At 42.7% G+C, this 26,948-nt stretch overlaps 1 protein-coding gene across 1 annotated transcript in view; it reads right to left on the bottom strand.

Annotated features, from left to right (window-relative positions):
* The window catches only part of mertka (c-mer proto-oncogene tyrosine kinase a), a 37,936-nt gene extending 11,225 nt beyond the window's left edge, over positions 1-26,711 (bottom strand). The window contains exons 1-10 of the mRNA XM_036956137.2: positions 26,389-26,711; positions 21,767-21,950; positions 21,284-21,487; positions 20,927-21,027; positions 20,527-20,700; positions 10,439-10,525; positions 9,464-9,579; positions 7,074-7,263; positions 5,811-5,956; positions 2,025-2,160 (exon numbers count right to left, since the gene is read on the bottom strand). Coding sequence (XP_036812032.2) covers positions 2,025-2,160; positions 5,811-5,956; positions 7,074-7,263; positions 9,464-9,579; positions 10,439-10,525; positions 20,527-20,700; positions 20,927-21,027; positions 21,284-21,487; positions 21,767-21,950; positions 26,389-26,473 — 1,423 coding nt within the window. The 5' untranslated portion in view covers positions 26,474-26,711. The remainder of the gene's footprint in view (positions 1-2,024; positions 2,161-5,810; positions 5,957-7,073; positions 7,264-9,463; positions 9,580-10,438; positions 10,526-20,526; positions 20,701-20,926; positions 21,028-21,283; positions 21,488-21,766; positions 21,951-26,388) is intronic.
* Positions 26,712-26,948: the final 237 nt, after the last annotated feature.

Below are 26,948 nucleotides of genomic sequence, written 5' to 3'. Positions count from 1 at the left end.
TGTGCATTTAATTCTACTAGATGAAGAGCTGAAATTAATACAACATCCTAGCATTTAAACCATACTCGATTTAAAAAAATGCGCAATGTAAAACTATATATTTTTGCATACTGAGACTGCGTCATGCGCGGTTGCGTTGTTTCACGTTATTGGTTAATTTCAGTAGCACCATATCTGATTATCAGCTGTTGTCAAAGCCGAAATGAATATGACATCCGGAAATTTAAAGTATACTCGATTTTCTAAATGCCACATACAATAAAACTTTATTTTTATCACATACTTAACCGGCCTACTATTTAGAACACGGTCAGGTTAAATATCTACTTGCGGTTGCTGACATGCTTATGTACTTCAATATGTATAAAGGTGTTAATATTAGGAACTCCTGATGTACTTCAATATGTAAGGTGTTAGGATTAGGAACTCCTGATGTAATTCAATATGTAAGGTGCAGCCGTATTCATTGATCTGGCCAAGGCTTTAGACTCTGTCAATCACCACATCCTCATCGGCAGACTCGACAGCCTTGGTTTCTCAAATGTTTGCCTCGCCTGGTTCACCAACTACTTCTCTGATAGAGTTCAGTGTGTCAAATCGGAGGGTCTGCTGTCCGGACCTCTGGCAGTCTCTATGGGGGTGCCACAGGGTTCAATTCTTGGACCGACTCTCTTCTCTGTATACATCAATGAGGTCGCTCTTGCTGCTGGTGAGTCTCTGATCCACCTCTACGCAGACGACACCATTCTGTATACTTCTGGCCCTTCTTTGGACACTGTGTTAACAACCCTCCAGGCAAGCTTCAATGCCATACAACTCTCCTTCCATGGCCTCCAATTGCTCTTCAATACAAGTAAAACTAAATGCATGCTCTTCAACCGATCGCTACCTGTACCTACCCGCCTGTCCAACATTACTACTCTGGACGGCTCTGACTTAGAATACGTGGACAACTACAAATACTTAGGTGTCTGGTTAGACTGTAAACTCTCCTTCCAGACCCATATCAAACATCTCCAATCCAAAGTTAAATCTAGAATTGGCATCCTATTTCGCAACAAAGCATCCTTCACTCATGCTGCCAAACATACCCTTGTAAAACTGACCATCCTACCAATCCTCGACTTTGGCGATGTCATTTACAAAATAGCCTCCAATACCCTACTCAACAAATTGGATGCAGTCTATCACAGTGCAATCCGTTTTGTCACCAAAGCCCCATATACTACCCACCATTGCGACCTGTACGCTCTCGTTGGCTGGCCCTCGCTTCATACTCGTCGCCAAACCCACTGGCTCCATGTCATCTACAAGACCCTGCTAGGTAAAGTCCCCCCTTATCTCAGCTCGCTGGTCACCATTGCATCTCCCACCTGTAGCACACGCTCCAGCAGGTATATCTCTCTAGTCACCCCCAAAACCAATTCTTTCTTTGGCCGCCTCTCCTTCCAGTTCTCTGCTGCCAATGACTGGAACGAACTACAAAAATCTCTGAAACTGGAAACACTTATCTCCCTCACTAGCTTTAAGCACCAACTGTCAGAGCAGCTCACAGATTACTGCACCTGTACATAGCCCACCTATAATTTAGCCCAAACAACTATCTCTTTCCCTACTGTATTGTATTTATTTATTTATTTTGCTCCTTTGCACCCCATTATTTTTATTTCTACTTTGCACATTCTCCCATTGCAAATCTACCATTCCAGTGTTTTACTTGCTATATTGTATTTACTTTGCCACCATGGCCTTTTTGCCTTTACCTCCCTTATCTCACCTCATTTGCTCACATCGTATATAGACTTGTTTATACTGTATTATTGACTGTATGTTTGTTTTACTCCATGTGTAACTCTGTGTCGTTGTATGTGTCGAACTGCTTTGCTTTATCTTGGCCAGGTCGCAATTGTAAATGAGAACTTGTTCTCAACTTGCCTACCTGGTTAAATAAAGGTGAAATAAAATCAAATAAATAAAATAAGGTGTTAGGATTAGGAACTCCTGATGTAGTGAGGTCTACTCACTGTTCTCTGGTATGAAGATCCCGACCGGTGGACTGAGCATGCCACGCCCAGCCTGAGTACAGGCAGCTACCTGAACACTGTATGTAGTGTTGAACTCCTGTAGGGCCACCGCAGCTGTGTTGGAGGAGCTGCGGATCTGAGGAACACCACAGCATGTTAGAGAGATCATGGTTGTACTCAGCAGTTTACAGTAATAGACACCTATTCAACTGATCAACTCATACCACTAATCAACTCATCATCAAACCTTTGACTAGTGGAATCAGATGTGTAGTGCTAGGGCAAACACAAAAATGTCTTCCCAGGAATTAAGAAACACTTATAACTACAGAGGTAGGATCTTAATTTGAGCCAGTTTGCTACAGCAGGAAAATAATCCTGCAGCAACAGGAAATGTGGATTATAATCAATGGTTATTTTTCGTCGGGGTTGATATATTTTTTGTTACGGCAAAACAAGTCTGACTGTTTTAAGTGGAAAATGCAAACTTTAGAAGCCTTTTGAAGCCTTGAATACATTACAAGTTTGCATTTGCTGCTGTGCATAAAAATGATCAGCAACAAAAGACTGATCAAATTAAGATCCCATCACCCAGTAACAGACGGACACCTGGGAAAATTGTCTGCCATACGTACTATAGGCAATTTTTTGGATTATAGTGTTTGTAGTGGTCCCTTGAAGTTAATGATTATCTGTGTGAAGTCAAAGTCAGTGTTAGATATGCGGCAAATTCTTATTAACAGCCAGGGAATGATGTTAACCAAACACTATGTAACATTATGTCACGGATCCCTCCGGAACTTTCATCATGCACACCTGTCCCCTATTCCCACTGATTTAGTATTTTTCTATATGTGCCCTTTGGTTTCCATTGGGGGGTTGATTATTGTTACAATGTCTGTTGGTGCGTGTGAGTACCTGTGCTGTGTGTTTTGGGCTTTCGTGCCCTTGTAGATTGTGCAGATGATTATGGGTCTTGTCCTGTGTGTTAATCATTGTGCCTGTGTGTTATTTATTTGAGGTACTCCTCGCTCTTTTGTTTGGGTTTCAACCCTGTGTTTTTGTTACGTGTTTGTTTGGTCTTCGTCCCTGTGCCTTAACACGGCAGGCCATCATTTGGGCTTAGTAAAAAAAACTATTATGCATTCCTGTGTCTGTTCTCCCGATCCTTCATGCCAACGTGAAATACATTTGTACTTGTAACACACATTTTTTTTTTTGTGTCAAGTCATTGTAGAGCCATTCTGGATGTTTCTAGCTCTGCTAACATTGGGAAGCTGAGAACATTGTTTCACAGCGCTCTTAAAAAAGGGGAAGAAAACAACTTTCTTGACAGGCTGGCTGGTATGTGGACCTGGGTTTAGTTCCAAATCACAACCTATTTGTATTCCCTATGTAGTGCACTTCTTTTGACCAGGGCCCATAGAGTAGAGCACTTAATAGGGAATATGTTGCCATTTGGGGCTCAGACATGATCAGCATGGTGTTTACAGAGAGCTGAGAGGGGGATTGTTGGGGAACATGTGACAGTGGATAAAGCCCTTGGTTGCACAATACCACCGCACGGCAACATCTGGGGTTCCTCTCTCACTAGTTAACATGCTGACAGTGAGACTGGAGGCCTGGAAAAAACATGGAAGTCACACAGACACATGGTGTACTATCCCTCTATGACAACATTTCACCACAGAACTTTTATTTTGGAAACTGAACTAGCTAACATGCTGACTGCGTGACTGATCTGCTGGCTAAAGGCATAGAAACATGTTGTACTATGTCACTGACCAAAAACATATATTATATGTCTAAAAATAGCAATTATACTGTAGCTTGGAGATAGAATAGAGTAGGGTGCAGAGCAGGGTTGAGTAGGGGGTAGAGTAGGGGGTAGAGCAGAGCAGGGTAGAGGGTAGAGCAGAGCAGGGTAGAGTAGGGTGTAGAGTATGGTACAGATCAGGGTTGAATAGGGGGTAGAGGAGAGTGTAGAGTATGGTGCAGAGCAGGGTTGAGTAGGGGGTAGAGTAGGGTGTGGGGTGTAGAGTAGGGGGTATAGTAGGGGGTAGATCAGAGCAGGGTAGAGTAGGGGGTATAGGAGGGGGTAGAGCAGAGCAGGGTACAGTTTAGTAGAATAGAGTAAAGTATAGTAGGGTAGAGTAGAATAGAGTAGAGTAGGGTTGAGTAGAGTAGAGTAGAATATAGCAGAGTAGTGTAGAGTACAATCTTAGAAAAAAAGGTAATCTAAAACCTAAAAGGGTTCTTTGGCTGTCCACATAGGATAACCCTTTTTGGTTCCAGGTAGAACCCCTTTGAGTTCCACGTAGAAACTGTTCCACAGAGAGTTCTAAAAGGAACCCAAAAGACTTGTACCTGGAACCGAAAATGGTTTTCCTATGGGGACAGCTGAATAACCTTTTTTTTCTAAGAGTGTAGAGTAGAGTAGGCTTGAGTTGAGCAGGGTTGAATAGAGTAGAAAAGTAGAATAAGTTAGGTGTCTGTGTAAGGTGTTTCTGTGAATCACTCTGTGACTCACTCTCTTGAACAACACAGCTGTTTGGCTGGTGAAACAGCTGAACAGCTGAGGATACAGGAGTTGGGTCTCACACACACACACACACACACACACACACACACACACACACACACACACACACACTTTCCGTCACTATGTGAGTGTTGTTTCTGACCAAGCCTTTGTGTGAGGACGTCATGCGCACAGCTTTTGACTGGACAGGACCCACATGGGTTATTATACATATCCATTCATTCACTGATGTCGTTACAAAGCCTTTGTACCTGGTGATGTCATAATTTTACTGGACAGGGCATATGGTTATTACACATGTATATCTTTGTTTGAGTCCCTATGTAGTGGGACACAAATAGAGCAGTCTTTCCTAAGCTTTGATGATTTGAATCAGCTGTGTAGTGTTTGGGCAAAAACCTAAAGGTGCACCCCTTGATGTCTCCAGGACTGAGTTGGGGGATCAGAGAACAGGGTGCCATTTGGGACACAGTCCCTCTCTATCTAAGGTATTCATTTTCCGTTCACTCCACCAACCAATGACTCAGACAGGGACACAATACTCAGACGGGGAAACACTATTCCAGTAAACCACGACACAACCAGAAAGTGACAGGAAACCTGCTATTGTATTAGAGAGACCTGGGAAGTGTCCTAAATGGTACCCTATTCCCTACACAGTGCACTACAGATCTAGGACCAGGATAATAACTTTCAGCATTCCCTAAAAATGACAACTCCTGCATTGCTACACACAGGAGAGGTTACTGTTGACTCAACAGTAGAGTGAAACACTTTAGTTCAGGACAGAGAATAGAGAAGTTGACCGTCTGTTGGGTAGAAAGGAATGACGTCAGAAGGACCAACAATTCCCCACCTCATACAAACAAACACACACACTCACACACCACCTTATGAACAAACTGACTGACTATAAAATCATATGACCATCTCACTTCTTGAATCCTGGTACCAAAATCGCAGTATGAAACTGACATTGTTAATATTGAAAGTGCAACAAAACCTTTTACAGTAGGCCATCTCAAGTTTCTGCTATTCTAGATCTCACAGAGGCATGGATGAATCAATAGAATAGAATACTTTTTGAGACCCATGGGGAGAGACCCATGGGGAGACCCACTGCCTCTTTCAGTGATTGAGAGAGGCAGTGAGCGCCACAGAAATAGAATGGAAACGTCCATTCTAACAATCATATTTCTAGGGTGATAGCATCAATGTCTTCCAGGTTCCAAGAGGAGACTCACCTTGTTGACCCGAGTCCCATACGTGACGATGACATCATACCCCGTGAGGATTCCGTTGACCCTGTCCTGGGGCGGGTCCTTCCATCGGATCACCAGCAGTGACTCGTTTAGCATAACAGTCACGTTACGGGGGTAGACTGACGGTACTGGACAACAAAGGGAAGGAAAAGAGAGGGTCACACACTCAAATATGATCTTCAATCTTGGAATCTGTGATAATACTCAAATAGAGCTCACATACAACAGACTACTTTTGCAAACATTGGCACATTCGCATTGATAAGAACACTGAAATGTTGATTAATGTGCACGGTCCTTCACGGTTACATCAACATTTTTATATAGGACGTAATGAAACAAATAAATAATTTTCAATATGTCTAGTCGTCAAAGAAAATGACTGAGATGAGGCCACATTCGGGCCAACCACTTCTGATGTTTCCTACGGCATGGAAAGATTTCTGTCAGATCTGCAGACTAAAATATCTCCAACAGCGGCTTGAGTTTAGAGAGGAAGTCGGAAGCAGCCCCACCCGTACACTATGAACTGCATGCTTTCTCCATGAGACCACTCCTGCTTTTGCTTCCTATGTGGCCTCTCAGGAAGATATGCAAAGATAATATCAGACATATTCTGGATGTGATGCACATTTCACTAGGGAACCCCCTGTCATGCAAAATATTATATGTACTGTACTTCTAACGATTTCTGATCAGTGAAATTAAACTGATTTCTGAATACTTGATGGGATGAGGGGACAAGAAAACTAGCCCGGATCCAAACTGAATTGCTCTCTTTCGTGAAGTGAAACAACTGTGGATTGTTACAATTCAATTTGGATCCCCCCAGGATACAATAACACAACACACAGCCATGCATCTTATACAGAGGCAGGACCTAACACAGGATCTACAGAATTCAATACAGGCAAGTGCGTATGATGTATGCAGTCTTAAGAAGGCAAGGACCTGGACAGGCTGCTCCTGCGATCTATGCATTCTCTATGCATGAAAACACGACCGAAATCTCCAAACTGACCCATGGCCTGGCTGCAGTATATCGGATCATAATGTGGTTTAAACATTGTCACCAATAATTCACATGGGAGCGTAGACTCCAGTGTACAGAGTCTATTTTCACCTTGTATTGAAAATGTATTGATGTCCAGCACCTTTTCAAAGACAATGGGTCTGTGTCCTAAATGGCACCCTATTCCCTACATTGTGCACTACTTTTTACCCGGGCCCATAGATGTTACCCACCTCCTTCTGTAGTGTTGCTCTGGACCCAGGTACTGACTGGTGAATGGCCAAGCTCATTGCTACAGGAGACGCTCATGTTGTACCAGGTCATGGCCTGTAACCCCGGGACATCACTCTGGAACGGAGGAGCTGTAGTGTTGATTATCCTAGCCAGCCTGACCTCTCCTCTCCTTCGGCTCACCTCTTTCACCTTGAAGAGAGCACAGGGAAAAATATAGGTTAGAAAAATATATAGCCTACTGTAGACAGACATTTAGGAGGGAAAAATATAGGTTAGAAAAATATATAGCCTACTGTAGACAGACATTTAGGACAGAATTTTCTAATAAAAAGATACATTTGTGCAAAAATATCACAGTGGTTTAGGAACCACACTGCTGACTCTGCTGACGTCAAAGTGAGGGGCATTGTACCAAACAAGCCATCCGCGAGTATCAAAGCCAATTAATATTTCCGAAACTGTGCTTTACCCACGTGTTCAGGCTCTGGCCCAACCCATCGGTTTCTGGGACCAATCAAAACGCTTTGAATGTGTTCGCATTCTAGAAGTCATCAGGTAGGAGATCAAATCCAGACTTACAGTGGAGAAGAAATGTTAGAGCTTTTTTCCATCTTCGTAACATTGCAAAAATCAGAAACTGTCTGTACAAAAATGATGCAGAAAAGGTCATCCATTTCTTTGTCACTTCTAGATTCTACTTTACAGCTACTCGGATAAAGCACTAAATAAACTTCACTTAGTGCTAAATACGGCTGCTAGAATCCTGACTAGAACCCAAAAATTTGATCATATTACTCCAGTGCTAGCCTCTCTACACTGGCTTCCTGTTAAGGCTAGGGCTGATGTTTAGATTTTACTGCTAAACTACAAAGCATTACATGGGCTTACTCCTACCTATCTCTCTGATTTGGTCCTGCCGTACATACCTACACATACGCTATGGTCACAAGACACAGGCCTCCTTATTGTCCCTTGAATTTCTAAGCAAACAGCTGGAGGCAGGGCTTTCTCCTATATAGCTCAATTTTTATGGAATGGTCTGCCTATCCATGTGAGAGACGCAGACTCGGTCTCAACCTTTAAGTCTTTATTGAAGACTCATCTCTTCAGTAGGTCCTATAATTGAGTGTAGTCTGGCCCAGGGGTGTGAAGGTGAACGGAAAGGCACTGGAGCAATGAACCACCCTTGCTGTCTCTGCCTGGCCGGTTCCCCTCTCTCCACCGGGATTCTCTGCCTCTAACCCTATTACAGGGGCTGAGTCACTGGCTTACTGGTGCTCTTCCATCCCATCCCTAGGAGGGGTGCATCACTTGAGTGGGTTGATTAACTGACGTGATCTTCCTGTCCGGGTTTGGCGCCCCCCTCGGGTTCGTGCCATAGGGGTGATCTTCGTAGGCTATACTCAGCGTTGTCTCAGGATGGTAAGTTGGTGGTTGAATATATCCCTCTAGTGGTGTGGGGGCTGTGCTTTGGAAAACTGGGTGGGGTTATATCCTGCCTGTTTGGCCCTGTCCAGGGGTATCGTCGGACAGGGCCACAATGTCTCCCGACCCCTCCTGTCTCAGCTTCCAGTATTTACGCTGCAAAGGTTTATGTGTCTTGGGGCTAGGGTCAGTCTGTTATATCTGGAGTATTTCTCCTGTCTTATCTGGTGAATGTAAGTATGCTCCCTCTAATTCTCTCTCTCTCTCCCTCTACCTCCCCTCCTGGCCCTGGGAGCATGCCTCAGGACTACCTGGCCTGATGACTCCTTGCTATCCCCAGTCCACCTGGTCGTGCTGCTTCTCCAGTTTCAACTGTTCTGCCTGCGGCTATGGAACCCTGACCTGTTCACCCGACATGCTACCTTGTCCCGGACCTGCTGTTTTCAACTCTCTCTCTCTCTACTGCACCTGCTGTCTCTAACTCTGAATGCTCGGCTATGAAAAGCCAACTGACATTTACTCCTGAGGTGCTAAGCTGTTGCACCCTCTACAACCACTGTGATTATTATAATTATTTGACCCTGTTGGTAATCTATGAACGTTTGAACATCTTGGCCATGTTCTGTTATAATCTCCACCCGGCACAGCCAGAAGAGGACTGGCCACCCCTCAGAGCCTGGTTCCTCTCTAGGTTTCTTCCTAGGTTCCTGCCTTTCTAGGGAGTTTTTCCTAGCCACCATGCTTCTACATCTGCATTGCTTGTTGTTTGGGGTTTTAGGCTGGGTTTCTGTATAGTATTTTGTGACATCAGCTGATGTAAAAAGGGCTTTAATTAATACATTTGATTGTTTGAGTGATGGTTTGAGGGCGTGTTGTTTGGCCGGAGCGATGTGGATGGGTAGCAAGGCTAGTCTCTCTGTGTCATCATACACCATCTAGGCAGACAGTGTGGAGCTTTGCTTACCCTGATCTGGCAAGTAGTGAGTGGGGAGAATCCATCGTGTCCAGGGGTCCATCTCAGAACTAGTTTGTTAGATTCACGTTGTATCACAGTGACCTCAGAGACAGGAGCTGGAAGCACTGCAAACATACCAAACACAATCCATCATCACGAGAGAAGGGGAATAAAATCCACATAATCCCCATACAGTAATAAATACAGCCAAAACCGCAATCCATAAATTAACAAAGAAAACCGAAAAACACCAGAGCAGCGACCTAACACCGTGGCTGACTCACCAAGAAGCACCGTGGCTGACTCACCAAGAAGCACCGTGGCTGACTCACCAAGAAGCACCGTGGCTGACTCACCAAGAAGCACCGTGGCTGACTCACCAAGAAGCACCGTGGCTGACTCACCAAGAAGCACCGTGGCTGCCTCACCAAGAAGCACCGTGGCTGACTCACCAAGAAGCACCGTGGCTGACTCACCAAGAAGCACCGTGGCTGACTCACCAAGAAGCACCGTGGCTGACTCACCAAGAAGCACCGTGGCTGCCTCACCAAGAAGCACCGTGGCTGCCTCACCAAGAAGCACCGTGGCTGACTCACCAAGAAGCACCGTGGCTGCCTCACCAAGAAGCACCGTGGCTGCCTCACCAAGAAGCACCGTGGCTGCCTCACCAAGAAGCACCGTGGCTGCCTCACCAAGAAGCACCGTGGCTGCCTCACCAAGAAGCACCGTGGCTGCCTCACCAAGAAGCACCGTGGCTGCCTCACCAAGAAGCACCGTGGCTGCCTCACCAGGAAGCACCGTGGCTGCCTTACTGGGCACCACACACTGAAATTTAGGGCACTATTACTGCTCAGACAGCCTGAATGTGCACTCAAAAAGATCAACGCCCATTTTCACAAAGTGCTAATCTAGGATGATCTCCCCTGTCCATGTTATCTTATTCAAACAGTTCAAAGTGTGGGAGGAGACTGGAGTCCACATTACCTTTAACGTTGATGTTAGCTTCCCTGGAAGTAGTGACACCTTTCTGGTTGTGGGCCTCACAGCTGAACTGGGTGTACTTGTCCACACCTACAGACAAAAACATAACACAGCAGAACATGTTAACTGAATTGTACAGAAGGACAAGGTAATGGAACATGTTTTATAATGATAACGCTTCCAGTGTAAAGTTTAACTTTGTGTATAACCAAATAAAAGTATGGTCGAGTAGTTTCAGTTCAACTTTGTGAACTCAACTGCTGAAATATTTCAATTTAAACTTTTACAAACAATATACTGTATTTATCATGGGCATACAGTACAGTAACTACTGAAATGCAATAGAAAGTAAGTCACGGTCTTGATAACGTTCATGCCTCTACCAACTACCACACAAACAGAAACCAACTGTCATATTGTGTCAGCCGCAAAATGAACATGTCAAACAATGTGATACAAGCCAACTAAAGACACTTTTTAATTTCATTCCCTTCCTGTTACCGCCTGAAAGTGAATGTTACTAATAATAGTTTACCATTAGCAGAATACAGGACTACATGTACTGTAGTGGATAAAGTGTTAGACCGTGAAAAAGATGATGAGAGCTGTGTCAGCTTGACAGGGGGAAGAGCTTTAGTCCTGAATAGGCCTAAAGAGAATTATTGACGTGAGTGGTTTGAGTGGTTTGTTGTGAGTGTGAGATTAAACGCTGTAAACCACACTCATCCTTGAATCATCCTTGAATCATCCTTGACAAAACATAGGCCTAGTGTTAGGTTAGATAATGGCAGTACCTCAACAATAAACTAAACTTTTGAATCTTTCCACTTTGCAACCGCTTCTGCTCTACTAAAGTCCCGACTGGACCAATGGCATCTCTCTCACTGCCTGGGTTCTTTCTCCTGGCTAACACCACACAGGAGCAGTGTTTAAACCCTGCATCTGCCCAGCGTAGGCCTGCTCCAAATAATGTCCCTTTTGTGCTGTTGTTTTTTTCTACACTGTCCAGTGTTTCATGCTTGGAAACCTTTTCCACAACAATGCACTGCTTGCTCTGCCTCCAAGCTCAGAAACCATTCCACAATTCACTGCCTGCTCTGCCCACGAGAGCTGACTGGAACTGGAAACAGCTTGGCTTGTTATTGTTTTCATTCTTCTGAATATCTAATGAATCTGTTTTGTAGTGTACCCTCAGTGTGATTCTACATTAGCCTTTACCAATTGAAACTTCTACCACCACCGTACAACATACTTTTAGACTGCTGAAGCAAGTACACACATTTTTCTTCAGGACATTTACCTTTTCTAGTTTTGTTTACTTTCCTCTGAATATCTAATGAGCCTGTTGTCTTGGTGAGGAGTAGAAACATGATGTATTATGGGTAAAGTACATTCTTAGAAAAAAGGGTTCCAAAAGGGTTCTTCTCCTATGGGGACAGCCAAAGAACCCTTTAGGTTCTAAGAGTGTAGTACATAATGCCACATCTGTCTCGTCAGGGTATGGAGCCTCTCACTCAGTTGTCACGGCAGTCAAATATTGACATTTTAAACAAGAGTGTTTCAAAAGTACAGAAGCTTACCTCCTAAGTCCAGTATAAGGTCTATATAAATTAGAGGTCGACCAATTATGATTTTTGAACGCCAATACCGATTATTCAGCCAATTTTTTATTTATTTTTTTGTATTTTTTTATTTGTAATAATGACAATTACAACAATACTGAATTAACACTTATTTTAACTTAATATAAAACAAATAAAATCAATTTAGCCTCAAATAAATAATGAAACATGTTCAATTTGGTTTAAATAATGCAAAAACAAAGTGTTGGAGAAGAAAGTAATATGTGCCATGTAAAAATATGTGCCATGTAAAAAAGCTAACGTTTCAGTTCCTTGCTCAGAACATGAGAACATATGAAAGTTGGTGGTTCCTTTTAACATGAGACTTCAATATTCCAAGGTAAGAGGTTTTAGGTTGTAGTTAATATAGTATTTATAGGACTATTTCTCTCTATACCATTTGTATTTCATATACCTTTGACTATTGGATGTTCTTATAGGCACTATAGTATTGCCAGTGTAACAGTATAGCTTCCGTCCCCCTCCTCGCCCCTACCTGGGCTCGAACCAGGAACACATCGTCAACAGCCACACTCGAAGCATTGCTACTCATCGCTCCACAAAAGCCGCAGCCCTTGCAGCGCAATTGGAATAACTACTCCAAATCTAAAAGCGAGTGACGTTTGAAACAGTATTAGCGCACACCCAGCTAACTGGCTAGCCATTAGGCTGATAGGCTTGAAGTCATAAACAGCGCTGTGCTTGTGAAGAGCTGCTGGCAAAATGCACGAAAGTGCTGTTTGAATGAATGATTACGGGCCTGCTGCTGCTCAGTCAGACTGCTCTATCAAATCAGACTTAATCATAACATAATAACACACAGAAATACGAGCCTTTGGTCATTAATATGATCGAATCCGAAACTATCATTTCGAAAACAAAACGTTTATTATTTAAGTGAAATAAAATACCGAACGGTTCCGTGTCTAATGGGTGGCATCCCTAAATCTAAATATTCTTGTTACATTGCACCCACGAAGCATCGTTACCCATCGCTCCACAAAAGCCGCGGCCCTTGCAGAGCAAGGGGAACCACTACTTCAAGGTCTCAGAGCAAGTGACGTCACCGATTGAACCGCTATTTAGCGTGCACCACTGCTAACTAGTTAGCTATTTCACATCCGTTACACTAGCAATTTACCTTGGCTTCTACTGCATTCGCGGAACAGGCAGGCTACTTGTGGAGTGCAACAGTTAGAGCGTTGGACTAGTTAACTGTTGCAAGTTTGGAACCCCTGAGCTGACAAGGTGAAAATCTGTCGTTCTGCCCCTGAACAGGCAGTTAACCCACAGTTCCTCAGTCATTGAAAATAAGAACGTGTTCTTAACTGACTTGCCTAGTTTAATAAAAGTTTTTTTCTTTTTTATAATCGGAAATCGGCGCCCAAAAATACAGATTTCCGATTGTTATGAAAACTTGAAATCGGCCCTAATTAATCGGCCATTCCGATTAATCGGTTGACCTCTAATATAAATACCTACAAATCCTTTATAAACTAAAACCTTACGCTTTGGTAAAACTATGATCAAAGTTTTGACATCTCTCAAAGTCTCATGATCTCTCTCAGTTTCACTCAGAGTTACTAAATACTTCCAGCAGGATTGAAGTTCTTCAAACAGACAAATAAACTAACCTCCCATTACAAACTGAGAGGCTGTAGAGAAGCCAGTGAATGGTCACAGAGAGGGAGAGGGAGAGAGAGAGATAAAGACCGAGAGTAAAAAGAGGGAGAGCGAGCGAAAGAGAGAGAGAGAGAGTGAAAGAGAAAGCTTAAGAGAAAGAGAGAGCGTGAGAGTGAAAGAGAGAGTGAAAGCGAGAGAGAGAAAGTAAGAGAGAGAAAGAGAGTTACTCAGTTTATGATACTGGTTTTATAGAGCAGGAAAGCCTTTTTTGGCAAACCAAGGTTTGTCTATTTCAGGCAACAGCGAAAAGAGCCAAATCTAGTAAATAACAGCCAACGACTGCGTCCAGCTTCCCTTTCTATATAGTGCATTAAAGTTGACCAGAGCTCTATGTCCCTGGTCAAAAGTAATTCACTATAAAGGGCATAGGGTGCCATGTTAACAGCGTCTTTCAGAGGGCCTTCCAACTCACAGATCATTCAATGAGTACTACAGAGTCTAAATAAAAAGACAACACACAAAGCAAAGGTCAGACACTTGCTCTTCACACCGACACCATTTATTGGTGGCTGTCCTAGACAACTCTTGCAGCTCAAAACGGAATCTCTTGAGACTTGCAAGTGACCATTCCAACTAAAAGGCTAACAACATTGAAACTGGTTTAGTGGATTACAGTAAATGCATAGAGAGAGTGAGTGGGTGGAGTGAGCTGAAACTGGGTTGAAATACTATTTAAAATCTCTCAAATACTTTTAGCATTTGCTTTAGTCTGCCTAGAGTGCCAAATGGGCAGGGATTTGCACTTTTGCGACTATTCTATTCGTTCGATTAGGTCAGGCAACCTCAATCAAGCCTAGATATATGATCTCTCTATTAACCAGCGAGCCAAATGTATGATCTCTCTGTAACTAGCCCTGGAAGTATTGCATTGCGGTTCCAAGTCCAACAAACAGTGTGTAATTATCAGGTTTGGCAAGGTTCCATTCTATTTCTATGGTTCCATTCTACCAGGCTTTCACTGCTGAACTGACCTGGTTGCGGAACAACCTCATATAACCCAGTATGTGTCCCAAATGGCATTATATTCTCTATATAGTGCAGTGCACTACTTTTGACCAGGTTCAATTGGGCTGTAGTCAAAAGGAGTACACTTGAGGACACACACCTCTGCCCCAATGTCTTTTTCCATTTTCAACTAAAGTAGAATCTAAAATCTTTGAATACACTGTAACACATTTGTTCCCTTTGTGCTCTGAGGAGATTGTGGGCATGTAATGTGGCCATGGTCTGACCCTGTACTGTGCCTCTGGGGACTAGGTTTGTAAATCATTATGTAACATGTATTTTTCTGGGAGAGAACAGTGGCTAACTGGACTTTAATATACAGAAATTAAAATGGTCAGAATTTGAGGGAGCAAAGGCTACCTGTAACAACAGTAGGCTACCACCCCAGTAACAAAAGCTGAACAGGCCCAATCAGAATCAAGTCAGAAAAGGGAAGGAAACTGCTCAGTGTTAGTGGGAGGAAAGGCTACCCGTAACATCCAGAGATATGGATGTCAGTCAACCCTGCCAGCCTGCAGCCAGGCAGTCCCCAGCCAGCTCCCCTTTCCAGTCCCTCCCTGTAAAGCAGAGCGGGGGTGGTGGGCCATCCCGTGAATGAGGCCTTTGTCCAGAGAGCCATCCCCCGATCTGTCCATCTTCCCTACAACCCCCATCACACACACACACACACACACACACAGCCACAGCACATGCTGGAAAAAAACACAACTTTGGCCTCTAACCCTCCACCCTTCACCTCCCAGCCAGTAGCTCTACAACTCACCACTGTGTCTGGACTACTAAAGGCCCTACAACTCACCACTGTGTCTGGACTACTAAAGGCCCTACAACTCACCACTGTGTCTGGACTACTAAAGGCTCTACAACTCACCACTGTGTCTGGACTACTAAAGGCCCTACAACTCACCACTGTGTCTGGACTACTAAAGGCCCTACAACTCACCACTGTGTCTGGACTACTAAAGGCTCTACAACTCACCACTGTGTCTGGACTACTAAAGGCTCTACAACTCACCACTGTGTCTGGACTACTAAAGGCCCTACAACTCACCACTGTGTCTGGACTACTAAAGGCCCTACAACTCACCACTGTGTCTGGACTACTAAAGGCTCTACAACTCACCACTGTGTCTGGACTACTAAAGGCTCTACAACTCACCACTGTGTCTGGACTACTAAAGGCCCTACAACTCACCACTGTGTCTGGACTACTAAAGGCTCTACAACTCACCACTGTGTCTGGACTACTAAAGGCTCTACAACTCACCACTGTGTCTGGACTACTAAAGGCTCTACAACTCACCACTGTGTCTGGACTACTAAAGGCTCTACAACTCACCACTGTGTCTGGCCTACTAAAGGCCCTACAACTCACCACTGTGTCTGGACTACTAAAGGCTCTACAACTCACCACTGTGTCTGGACTACTAAAGGCTATACAACTCACCACTGTGTCTGGACTACTAAAGGCCCTACAACTCACCACTGTGTCTGGACTACTAAAGGCCCTACAACTCACCACTGTGTCTGGACTACTAAAGGCTCTACAACTCACCACTGTGTCTGGACTACTAAAGGCTCTACAACTCACCACTGTGTCTGGACTACTAAAGGCTCTACAACTCACCACTGTGTCTGGACTACTAAAGGCTCTACAACTCACCACTGTGTCTGGACTACTAAAGGCTCTACAACTCACCACTGTGTCTGGACTACTAAAGGCTCTACAACTCACCACTGTGTCTGGACTACTAAAGGCCCTACAACTCACCACTGTGTCTGGACTACTAAAGGCTCTACAACTCACCACTGTGTCTGGACTACTAAAGGCTCTACAACTCACCACTGTGTCTGGACTACTAAAGGCCCTACAACTCACCACTGTGTCTGGACTACTAAAGGCCCTACAACTCACCACTGTGTCTGGACTACTAAAGGCTCTACAACTCACCACTGTGTCTGGACTACTAAAGGCTCTACAACTCACCACTGTGTCTGGACTACTAAAGGCTCTACAACTCACCACTGTGTCTGGACTACTAAAGGCCCTACAACTCACCACTGTGTCTGGACTACTAAAGGCTCTACAACTCACCACTGTGTCTGGACTACTAAAGGCTCTACAACTCACCACTGTGTCTGGACTACTAAAGGCCCTACAACTCACCACTGTGTCTGGACTACTAAAGGCCCTACAACTCACCACTGTGTCTGGACTACTAAAGGCCCTACAACTCACCACTGTGTCTGGACTACTAAAGGCTCTACAACTCACCACTGTGTCTGGACTACTAAAGGCTCTACAACTCACCACTGTGTCTGGACTACTAAAGGCTCTACAACTCACCACTGTGTCTGGACTACTAAAGGCCCTACAACTCACCACTGTGTCTGGACTACTAAAGGCTCTACAACTCACCACTGTGTCTGGACTACTAAAGGCCCTACAACTCACCACTGTGTCTGGACTACTAAAGGCTCTACAACTCACCACTGTGTCTGGACTACTGGTGACATAAATGTAAAGTTGTGTATCGTGTGCGTAGCAGTGAAAATCAATGCAGTGCTTTTTGATAACACTACCAAGGGGAAAATCATATATATATATATAAACTGAACAGTACCGGACCCAAATCAAACCACAGAGCTCAAAAGATTCATGAATTATTTTAACCCCTTTTTCATGGTATCCAATTGGTAGTTACAGTCTTGTCCCATCGCTGCAACTCCCGTACGGACTCGGGAGAGGCGAAGGTTGAGAGCCTTGCGTCCTCCGAAACATAACACAGCTGAGCCGCACTGCTTCTTGACACAATGCCCGCTTAACCTTTGAAGCCAGCCGCACCAATGTGTCAGAAGAAAACACTGTACAACACTGTACAACCGTGTCAGCGTGCACTGCACCCAACCCGCCACTGGAGTCGCTAGAGCACGATGGGACAAGAACATCCCTGCCAGCCAAACCCTCCACTAACCCCGACGACGCTGGGACAATTGTGAGCCACCCCACAGGTCTCCCGGTCGCGGCCAACTGAGACAGAGCCTGGACTCAAACCAGGATCTCTAGGAGCACAGCTAGCACTGTGATGCAGTGCTTTAGACCACTGCACCACTCGGGAGGCCCTAGATTCATAAATTCAATGGAAAATATATGTAAGGATAAAATATAATTAAATATGGGGGATTGGAAACAATGTTCCCACCAAACAATTTGATAGAACCCACAATCTATATGCAATATTAAAGCTGATCTCGGTTGGCCCCAGGTCACCAAGTAAATTAACTGCTGTAAATTGAGCCAATAGAGCCAATGTTATGTTTTCACATTGAAGACAGGTTTTTGTCTGTGGGAGAACCTAATGGAGGCAGGTAACTTCAAGTTTTATGCTCACAACACTGCTCAGCTTCAAGATATGTATTACTAATTAATCATTAAGGCCCCTTTAGGTGTTCTAGAGCGTTTCAAAGGTGCAGTCCCCACTCTGTCAGTCCAGGATTCAAATTATAACTAATTTAGCAAATCTTCAGGCCAAAATGTTGTAGCCCTACTCAGTCTTGACCAGTGGTGGGAAAAGTACCCAATTGTCATACTTGAGTAAAAGTAAAGATACCTTCAGAAAAAATGACACCCGGTAATTCTACAGACAGACAGTGACAGACAGTGACAGACAGTGACAGACAGTGACAGACAGTGACAGGCAGTGACAGACAGTGACAGACAGTGACAGACAGTGACAGACAGACAGACAGACAGACAGACAGACAGACAGACAGACAGACAGACAGACAGACAGACAGACAGACAGACAGACAGACAGACAGACAGACAGACAGACAGACAGACAGACAGACAGAGAAACATTGTTAAAGCATGAGTGGAACGAATTGCAAGAAATCTCTGAAGTTGGAGACTTTTATCTCCCTCACCAACTTTAAACATCTGCTACATAGTCCATTGGTATATAGCCCACCCAATTTACCTACCTCATCCCCATACTGTTTTTATTTATTTACTTTTCTGCTCTTTTGCACACCAGTATCTCTACCTGTACATGAACATCTGATCATTTATCACTCCAGTGTTAATCTGCTAAATTGTAATTATTCGCCTACCTCCTCATGCCTTTTGCACACAATGTATATAGATTCTTTTTTTTCTACTATGTTATTGACTTGTTTATTGTTTACTCCATGTGTAACTCTGTGTTGTTGTCTGTTCATACTGCTATGCTTTATCTTGGCCAGGTCGCAGTTGTAAATGAGAACTTGTTCTCAACTGGCCTACTTGGTAAATAAAGGTACAATTTAAAAAATATATTTAAAACAGCTATTCAGCACTGTAACCCAGGGGGACCACAGTTACAGTGAACATGGTGATACATCTCTCTGTGGTAGCAGGACAGAAAGAGAGAACGTGGGATAGGGCAGAGAGAGAGAGACACGAGACAGAGACTGGAAGAGACACACAGTGAGAGACAAAAAGAGAGAGGAAAATGGAGAGAAGCGGGAGAGAGAAATGGATGGAGGGAAAGAGAGAAAGGGAGAGACAGATGCTGAGACTGTAGATAGACAGACTGACATCACAGTATTCAGACCTCCAACACATCTCTGCTACAGCTGAGTAGGACACAGCTCTGCACATTTTACACTGATAAACACACAAACACTGACACGAATGTCCTTTACCATCGCTTATGAATAACTAACCAAAAGACTGCCTGGACATTCAGCGATATGAGGAAACCGTATTCCCTCCATAAACCACGACACAAGTTCTTGGTCCTCATTACTCTCTTTTGGTCTTACTCCCTCTCTCTATCTCAGTCTTACTTTCTCTTTATCGCTCTCTATCTCTCTCTCTCTCGGTCTCTATCTCTTTATCCCGGTCTCTCTCTCTCTCTCTCACCATTCCGGTCACTCTCTCTCTCTTACATGAAACAATTCATTTTAATGAAATAACAAGGTAATTTAATTCAGATAAGGGGATATTTTTTTTTTATCGGAATAATATGCACACATAACAAAACATTTCCCTTAAGAGACCTATGCACACATTTTCTTTAGGACCTAGGAGATTTTGTATGCCAGAAAACCCAACTCAACATTGCAAAATACAACATGACCTACAGTACATTTGTGGTGTTATAAAGGAGAGATTCAGGTGAGCCGCTAAGATCCCTATTCAATATACGTCTGTGTATTAGCCAATGACCTGAATTCAAAGTTTAGCAAAATGGGCAAAGCCCGGTGTGGAATTCCACTTTTTTTTTAAAAGAGGTTTTCTAGGCCTTAGGAGAGAAGCTAAGGGTATCTCCAAAATGGCACCATATTCCCTATGTAGTGCACCACTTTAGCCCAGAGGCTCTGGTCAAAGGTAGTGCACTTGATAGGGAATAGGGTGCCATTTGGGATGCAATCTAAGATGATGGAGCAATAGAACAATCCAATACACCTCCAGACTCTTTGTGAAACCCAGAAAGAGGTACTGAGATAGTATTGGCAGTTCAATACAGTTCAATACTTCATATGAAAGCAAGAGATTGTATGTGCATATGTGTGTGTATGTGCATGTTCGTGGATATGTGCATGTGTGTAGGTGCATATGTGTGTGTGTGTGTGTGTGTGTGCATGTGTGTGTATGTGCATGTATGTGCATATGTGTGTGTGTGTGTGTGTGTGCATATGTGTGTGCATGTATACGCACGTGCGTGTGCTCATCTGTGCATGAGCCTGTGCATGTGCTCACGTGTGTGTGTGCGTGCATGTATGTGTCTCTCTCACCTGGTACAGTGTAGTTGCTGGGGGAGGAGGTAATGTACCCTATCACACGCACTCCGTTGCGTAGCCAGTGGATCCTGATAGGATTCGGGGGACCCACCGCTTCACACGACAGGTTAAAGGGGCGGTTACGAGTTACGTTCCTGTCATCAGGCTGTCTGGTGAATGTTGGTAGACCTAAAAACACACACAGACAAACAGAGTACATGTTTGAGATCGACTACATTGCAGTCAGGCTGTGCAGAATCACCTTACATTGCAAATAACTACTTATTATGATCAAGATCAGTGATTCTACACCTCGTCTTGCTCAAACTGGTCACCTAAAAGACACAGTATATAAGAACCAGTCATGGAAACCCTTGTCATCCATTTGAAGCACTCGTATGATGTTGGGACTTACCTTCGACCTGGATAATGATAGGCTGGGACTCTATCTCTATGTCACTGACTCTCAGTCTACAGCGGTAGTCCCCAGAGTCAGCTCTCTGGACATGAGTTATGCTGAAACACACAAGTAGTGGAGAAATTTAGCAATCCAGACATTTCAGAACCACCTGATTTATAATACTGATTGCACTCTCTGTGTCACTTTGTGTTTGTATTTCTATGCTCTGACGAAGGTCGACTCTGACCGGAAGCTTGGCATTTTAATTGCAAAAAATTGCAAGGATCTAAGTATCCAAATGCTCCTTTCTTCACATGCTGTGTCTGCCATGAATGTCCCCTGCTCACACCCAAGTCCTCCCATCACAGTTACCTGACGGTGGACAGCAGGGTCATGACCCCGTGTGTGACAGTCTGTAGTTCGTTGATGACCACCTGCAGGTTTTCAGCCAGCTCCATGTTGTTCTTCCACCACAGCACGGTGAGGTCCAGGTTGGCGTCAGGGATGTCGATGGAGCAGTTGAACTTTGCCTCGTGGCCCTCGGATAGGTGCACCGAACCCACCGTAGACTTGAACCTGGATGGAATCAAATAGAATACAATTGAGTTGAATGAAATGGAAGTTGAGTTGAGTTAAATGTTGTTGAATTTTACGGTTGCAAATGAAATCACATCAATCAGTAAGATGTGATTTAAACTTCAGAGGATAGCTCACGTATTGATTAATACAAATACTTATTCCCAAAGGGGTTCAGAATGGTAAAACAAATAACATCTACCTAATGATAATAAAAAAAGACAACAAGACAAAAGTTACAACAACAACAATACAAACAAGTGATTAATAGATAGTAACCTCAGCTTCCTGATGTCGTCCTGGCTGAGGTGGACCCTCGGGGCATGGGCTGGTACGATGAGGGTCTCGGGGGATACAGTGGGCTGGGAGGACCGACCCTGACGTCCTGGCATGTGGGGGGAGACCCCGCCACGGCCACGTCCTCCAGAGACACGGTAAACATAGGGACTCCCATGATGCTCAGCTGTATGTGAGCAGGAAGGGACGGTCATTTCCAAAGCCTGATACAATATTATAGACCATCTCTGTCATTTCTCCTACCTTAGATCAATAGTCAATAACTTTATATACTGTATTTCTCACAACAACAAAAAACACAAAATAACGCCACAGCAGGATTGGAGAATAATCTGCAATTGAAACTAACATTTCAGTTCCCTACATTTAGTATTTTTCCCTCAGAGTTAGAACTACTCAAATGATTCAAGCCACCACGATTAGCCTAACTCAATGGAAACAAACTGTATTGAGATTGTATAGGAGGGGGTGGAACAGCTAATTTGATATTCAATACCACTCTGCATTTGTTTCTCCCTCTCCCTGTGCTAAGGGAGGAACCATACAATGTAAGCAGAGGAATCTCCCAAATATCTGGAGTATTTCAGTAATTTTTCTCAGCAAAGTCATATTCATATAGCCTGATTCCAGATCTGTTGGTACAGTCTTGCCTAAACAGTAAAAAATAGATATGGGACGAAGCAAATATGTGTATGGCAATATCCTTATAAAATATCAAGACAGGCTACTGCCACTTAGCCTGGTCCCAGATATGTTGTTGCTGTCTTGCAAACTCTGATGGTCACAGTTCAACAACCAGCACAGATAAAGGACCAGGCTAGCCCTCACAACCACAAAAAAACACATGAAAAATATGACTTGAAAAAAAAACACCTTTTGTTTTCAGACGTGTGAACAAATCAAGTGAAAATGCTCATGTTAAAAAATATATATATGTTTTTTAGTTGAGATTTTCATACAAGTCAGAGACGTGGTTTTCAGACACGTGTGAAGTTTCACATGTACTTTTCCTGGCGAATTTGTTTTTTGCTCATGTGACATTTTTTTTTACATGTTCATTTTCACCACTTCCAGCTACATCTGGTTTCCCATCCAGGGACCAACCAGAACCAACCCTGCTTAGCTTCTGAGGCAAACCAGCAGTAGCTATGTCGCTAGAAAGAATGTGCCGAAAGATGGAACTGGGGAAAAAAAGGCAGCAACGGCCAGAGTAACATAACCAAAGATAGAGAAAATTGCAGGAAAGAGGGAGGTGTTTTATTTAATCGCATTATCATTAAAGAAAAATCACTGAAAACATTTTTATTGCATCTATTTACAATTAATTTGTTCTCGCATTTTGAAATGATTTCCATGCAATATTTTGTTTTTGCTATCCATACTTTTGGGTTTATGTTTTGCTTTCAAGATCAGTCTGTTTGTTTGCAATGCTAAGAATTAAGTTTTCCACTTTAGATGTTTTACTTGTTATTATTGGCACAAAAGTAACTCCCTCACTAGAGGATTTCTCCATTTAATATCACTATTACTCTTTAAAGGTGTTTAAAGCGGCAATCCTTAATTGAAACATGAACAAAGTGTTCTCCCCACCACAGTTTCAGTAAAAAGCTGAGGGATGGGGCTAGAGAAATGCAACCACTCTCACTCAACCACTCCACGCTATGGATGCAAGGACTGACCATAATATCAAAATGATAGATTTAAACATGCTTTTAGGCTATACAGTGAACTTTTTACATGTACTTTATTTACAAACATTGGAGTAAAACAAGCTTATATTTTGGCTTCTGATGGGATATACTCATGAGGCATTTACATTATTCATTATATTCTTTAAAAAATCTATGGGTACATATCATTCATTTACAAGTCCAAAATGGAATGTTACAACTGAGGATTGCCCCTTTAACAGGAAGTGACCTTCATACAGCAGAACTATGTCGCCATTTGAAGGTCATCCATTAACCTGCCCACCCAAAAAATGATTCTGTCCACTGTTCCGTGAATGTCACACAAAATGGTTCCCTTGTCCTGCATTTGGGCTTGTTAGATGTGGTCACCCTAATTCAGTGGTGTAAAGTACTTAAGTAAAAATACTTTAATATTTTACTTAAGTTGTTTTTTGGGGTATCTTTACATTACTTTACTATTTATATTTTTGACAACTTTTACTTCACTACATTCCTAAAGAAAATAATGTACTTTTTACTCCATATATTTTCCCTGACAACCAAAAAGTACTCGTTACATTTTGAATACGTAGCAGAACAAGAAAATGGTCAAATTCACAGACTTATCAAGAGAACATCCCTGTTCATCCCTGCTGCCTCTGATCTGGCGGACTCACTAAACACACATGCTTTGTTTGTAAATGATGTCTGAGTGTTGGAGTGTTCCCCTGGCTATCTGTAAATGATGTCTGAGTGTTGGAGTGTTCCCCTGGCTATCTGTAAATGATGTCTGAGTGTTGGAGTGTTCCCCTGGCTATCTGTAAATTATGTCTGAGTGTTGGAGTGTTCCCCTGGCTATCTGTAAATGATGTCTGAGTGTTGGAGTGTTCCCCTGGCTATCTTTAAATGATGTCTGAGTGTTGGAGTGTTCCCCTGGCTATCTGTAAATTATGTCTGAGTGTTGGAGTGTTCCCCTGGCTATCTGTAAATTATGTCTGAGTGTTGGAGTGTTCCCCTGGCTATCTGTAAATGATGTCTGAGTGTTGGAGTGTTCCCCTGGCTATCTGTAAATGATGTCTTAGTGTTGGAGTGTTCCCCTGGCTATCTGTAAATGATGTCTGAGTGTTGGAGTGTTCCCCTGGCTAAAAAACAAGAAAATGGTGCTGTCTGTTTTACTTTATATAAGGAATTAGAAATGATGTATACTTTTACTTTTGATACTTAAGTATATTTAAAACCAAATACTTTTATACTTTTACTCAAGTAGTATTTTACTTGAGTCATTTTCTATTAAGGTATCTTTACTTTTACTCAAGTATGACAATTGATTACTTTTTCCACCACTGTCCTAATTCCACCTGTGGAAACATCTTTTCACATGTGAGGAGAATAACATTATTTCAACCCCAGATTTCGAAACTGCTTATGAAACTGCTAATGAACTTGCAATTCTACATGTGAACTGAGATTTTCACATGTGAATGTTTTTAACATGTGAAACGGCAATTTCCTCACATGTGAAAAGGTGGTGTTAACATGTGAACTCCAAATGTATACATTTGGAAATATGGTTCTCTAAATGTATACATGTGAAAATATGGTTTCAATAGTGAAATAAATGTAAGCTCATACATTTGTTTGTAAGGGAACTGACACCAGCTTTCACTGGGACAGAGAGGAAGGGGGGAATACCAGCAGTTCAGAGGTAAAATAATCTGTTATCAGAGGAAGCAAACTGTTTTGCCTCCCTGGAAGCAATGATCCACTTTGTTAGTGATGCCAGAGTCCAAAGGCCAAACCTGTTCTCTCACTTCTCCTCTTCACACGGTGTCGTAGGCTACATACTTTACACAAACCTAGAGAAGCGGGTGAACATCGATACAGTAGAGCATCGCAATATTATTTGTGTCGTTTTTATATCGATACTGTGACTCCAAGAATAGATTTGTAAAACTAAAATAAACAAATAAGTGTTTTTGTTAGGTGGTTAACGTTAGTTAGCGCTAGTTGGCTATACCTGCACCAAAACTCTCGTATACAGTTTTTATCATCCTATAACTCAGGGGTACTCAACTCTTACCCTACGAGGTCTGGAGCCTGCTGGTTTTAAACATGAGAGGAGGATAATAAAAGAGGGATTAATCTATTCAGCACTGAACGTTTGTCCTTACCATAGGTCCCTAAAAGAGTCAAGCAGACATCACTGATCAGCGAAACCCTTAACAATACATCAAAACACTACACTGCATTGAAACAAAAACGGCACATTGGAGTGTGGGGATGCCCGACAGGTTTGTGCATTCCAAGTAACTGGTCAAACTTAAAATCCTTCCAGGGTATTTTTAATCAGTACCACCTGGATCTGGCTTTATAAAAGCCCGACAAGCATATACTGTAGGTTGGGATTAAAGTTACACTCTGTAGGATAATGTAATACCATAAGAGAGTGTTCAGGGGCCCCTACAAAAACATAAACAAATGGATCGCATGGGATTTCCACATGCATATAGCATTGGATTTATATAGGCCTATTTGAAGTGTTCAAGGTATTTGATGATAACAACTTTACTTTTGTCCAATGAAAACAAAAATGTAAACAATTGAGTACTGGGGGCTTATCTTAAGGTAATAAACAATAAACTTTTAAAATTAGCCACATTTATAGACCCTTTGTAACCCCCACTAAGGATACATGTAAATGTATGTTTCAAAATGTTTACCAAATAAATACATTCTCACAAGAAATCACGATATAGAATTAATTTACAATCGAACAAATATTAAACTCAAGTTTCAAAATGAAAAACAATGAAACATCGATAATGAGTTGCTTGAAAAAAAGCAGTTGATTTTCATCAAAGACATAATTAACTTTTGACAGAAAGAGTTGTTCAAAGTCCTCCAAACCGCAAAAATTGTTACATTGTAACTTACCGCTGGCCAGATTCCCCCAAATTATGCCAACACTGGTAGAAAGTAAAATAGTCCATAGATGTATCGTAGTTGACTTTTTCGCCATAGTAAAGAATGTGCAATGCGCAGACAATAGGATTTTATCCGCTACCACCTCCTCTCCAATAAAAATGAAATTATTTTCTAGAAGTCGTACGATCTGACACGTTACCACAAATAGTTATCATTCTCATTTCTCAACATCATTGACTAACACAGACATTTATTTTGCTCTAGAATCCAAGCTGTTTTCGTCCATATAAATCCTTCACTATAGCAGCACAAACGATGACGCCACATGGTATGGTCACTCAAAACCTTCAAAATAAAAGCCCGGATTATAAAAAAGCTAAGCATTGTAGATAACTCATTAAAATGGCCACTTTTATTACGCGAAAAAGAAATGTACAAATAACATTTATATTTTTTAAAAACAATAATGAAAAAAATGAGATGTTATGTTCAGAATTTGTCTGTACAGAGAAAACATTTCTACCTGACCCAGCTAAAGTGGGATGGAAAATATTCAGTAGGGTCTCTAC

This window comes from Oncorhynchus mykiss, chromosome 20 (assembly GCF_057628025.1).
Source record: "Oncorhynchus mykiss isolate SJ-2025 chromosome 20, ASM5762802v1, whole genome shotgun sequence".
NCBI classification, from domain to species: domain Eukaryota; kingdom Metazoa; phylum Chordata; class Actinopteri; order Salmoniformes; family Salmonidae; genus Oncorhynchus; species Oncorhynchus mykiss.
Note: the sequence above shows the minus strand (reverse complement) of the source record. Positions and strands in the feature narration are given on the sequence as shown.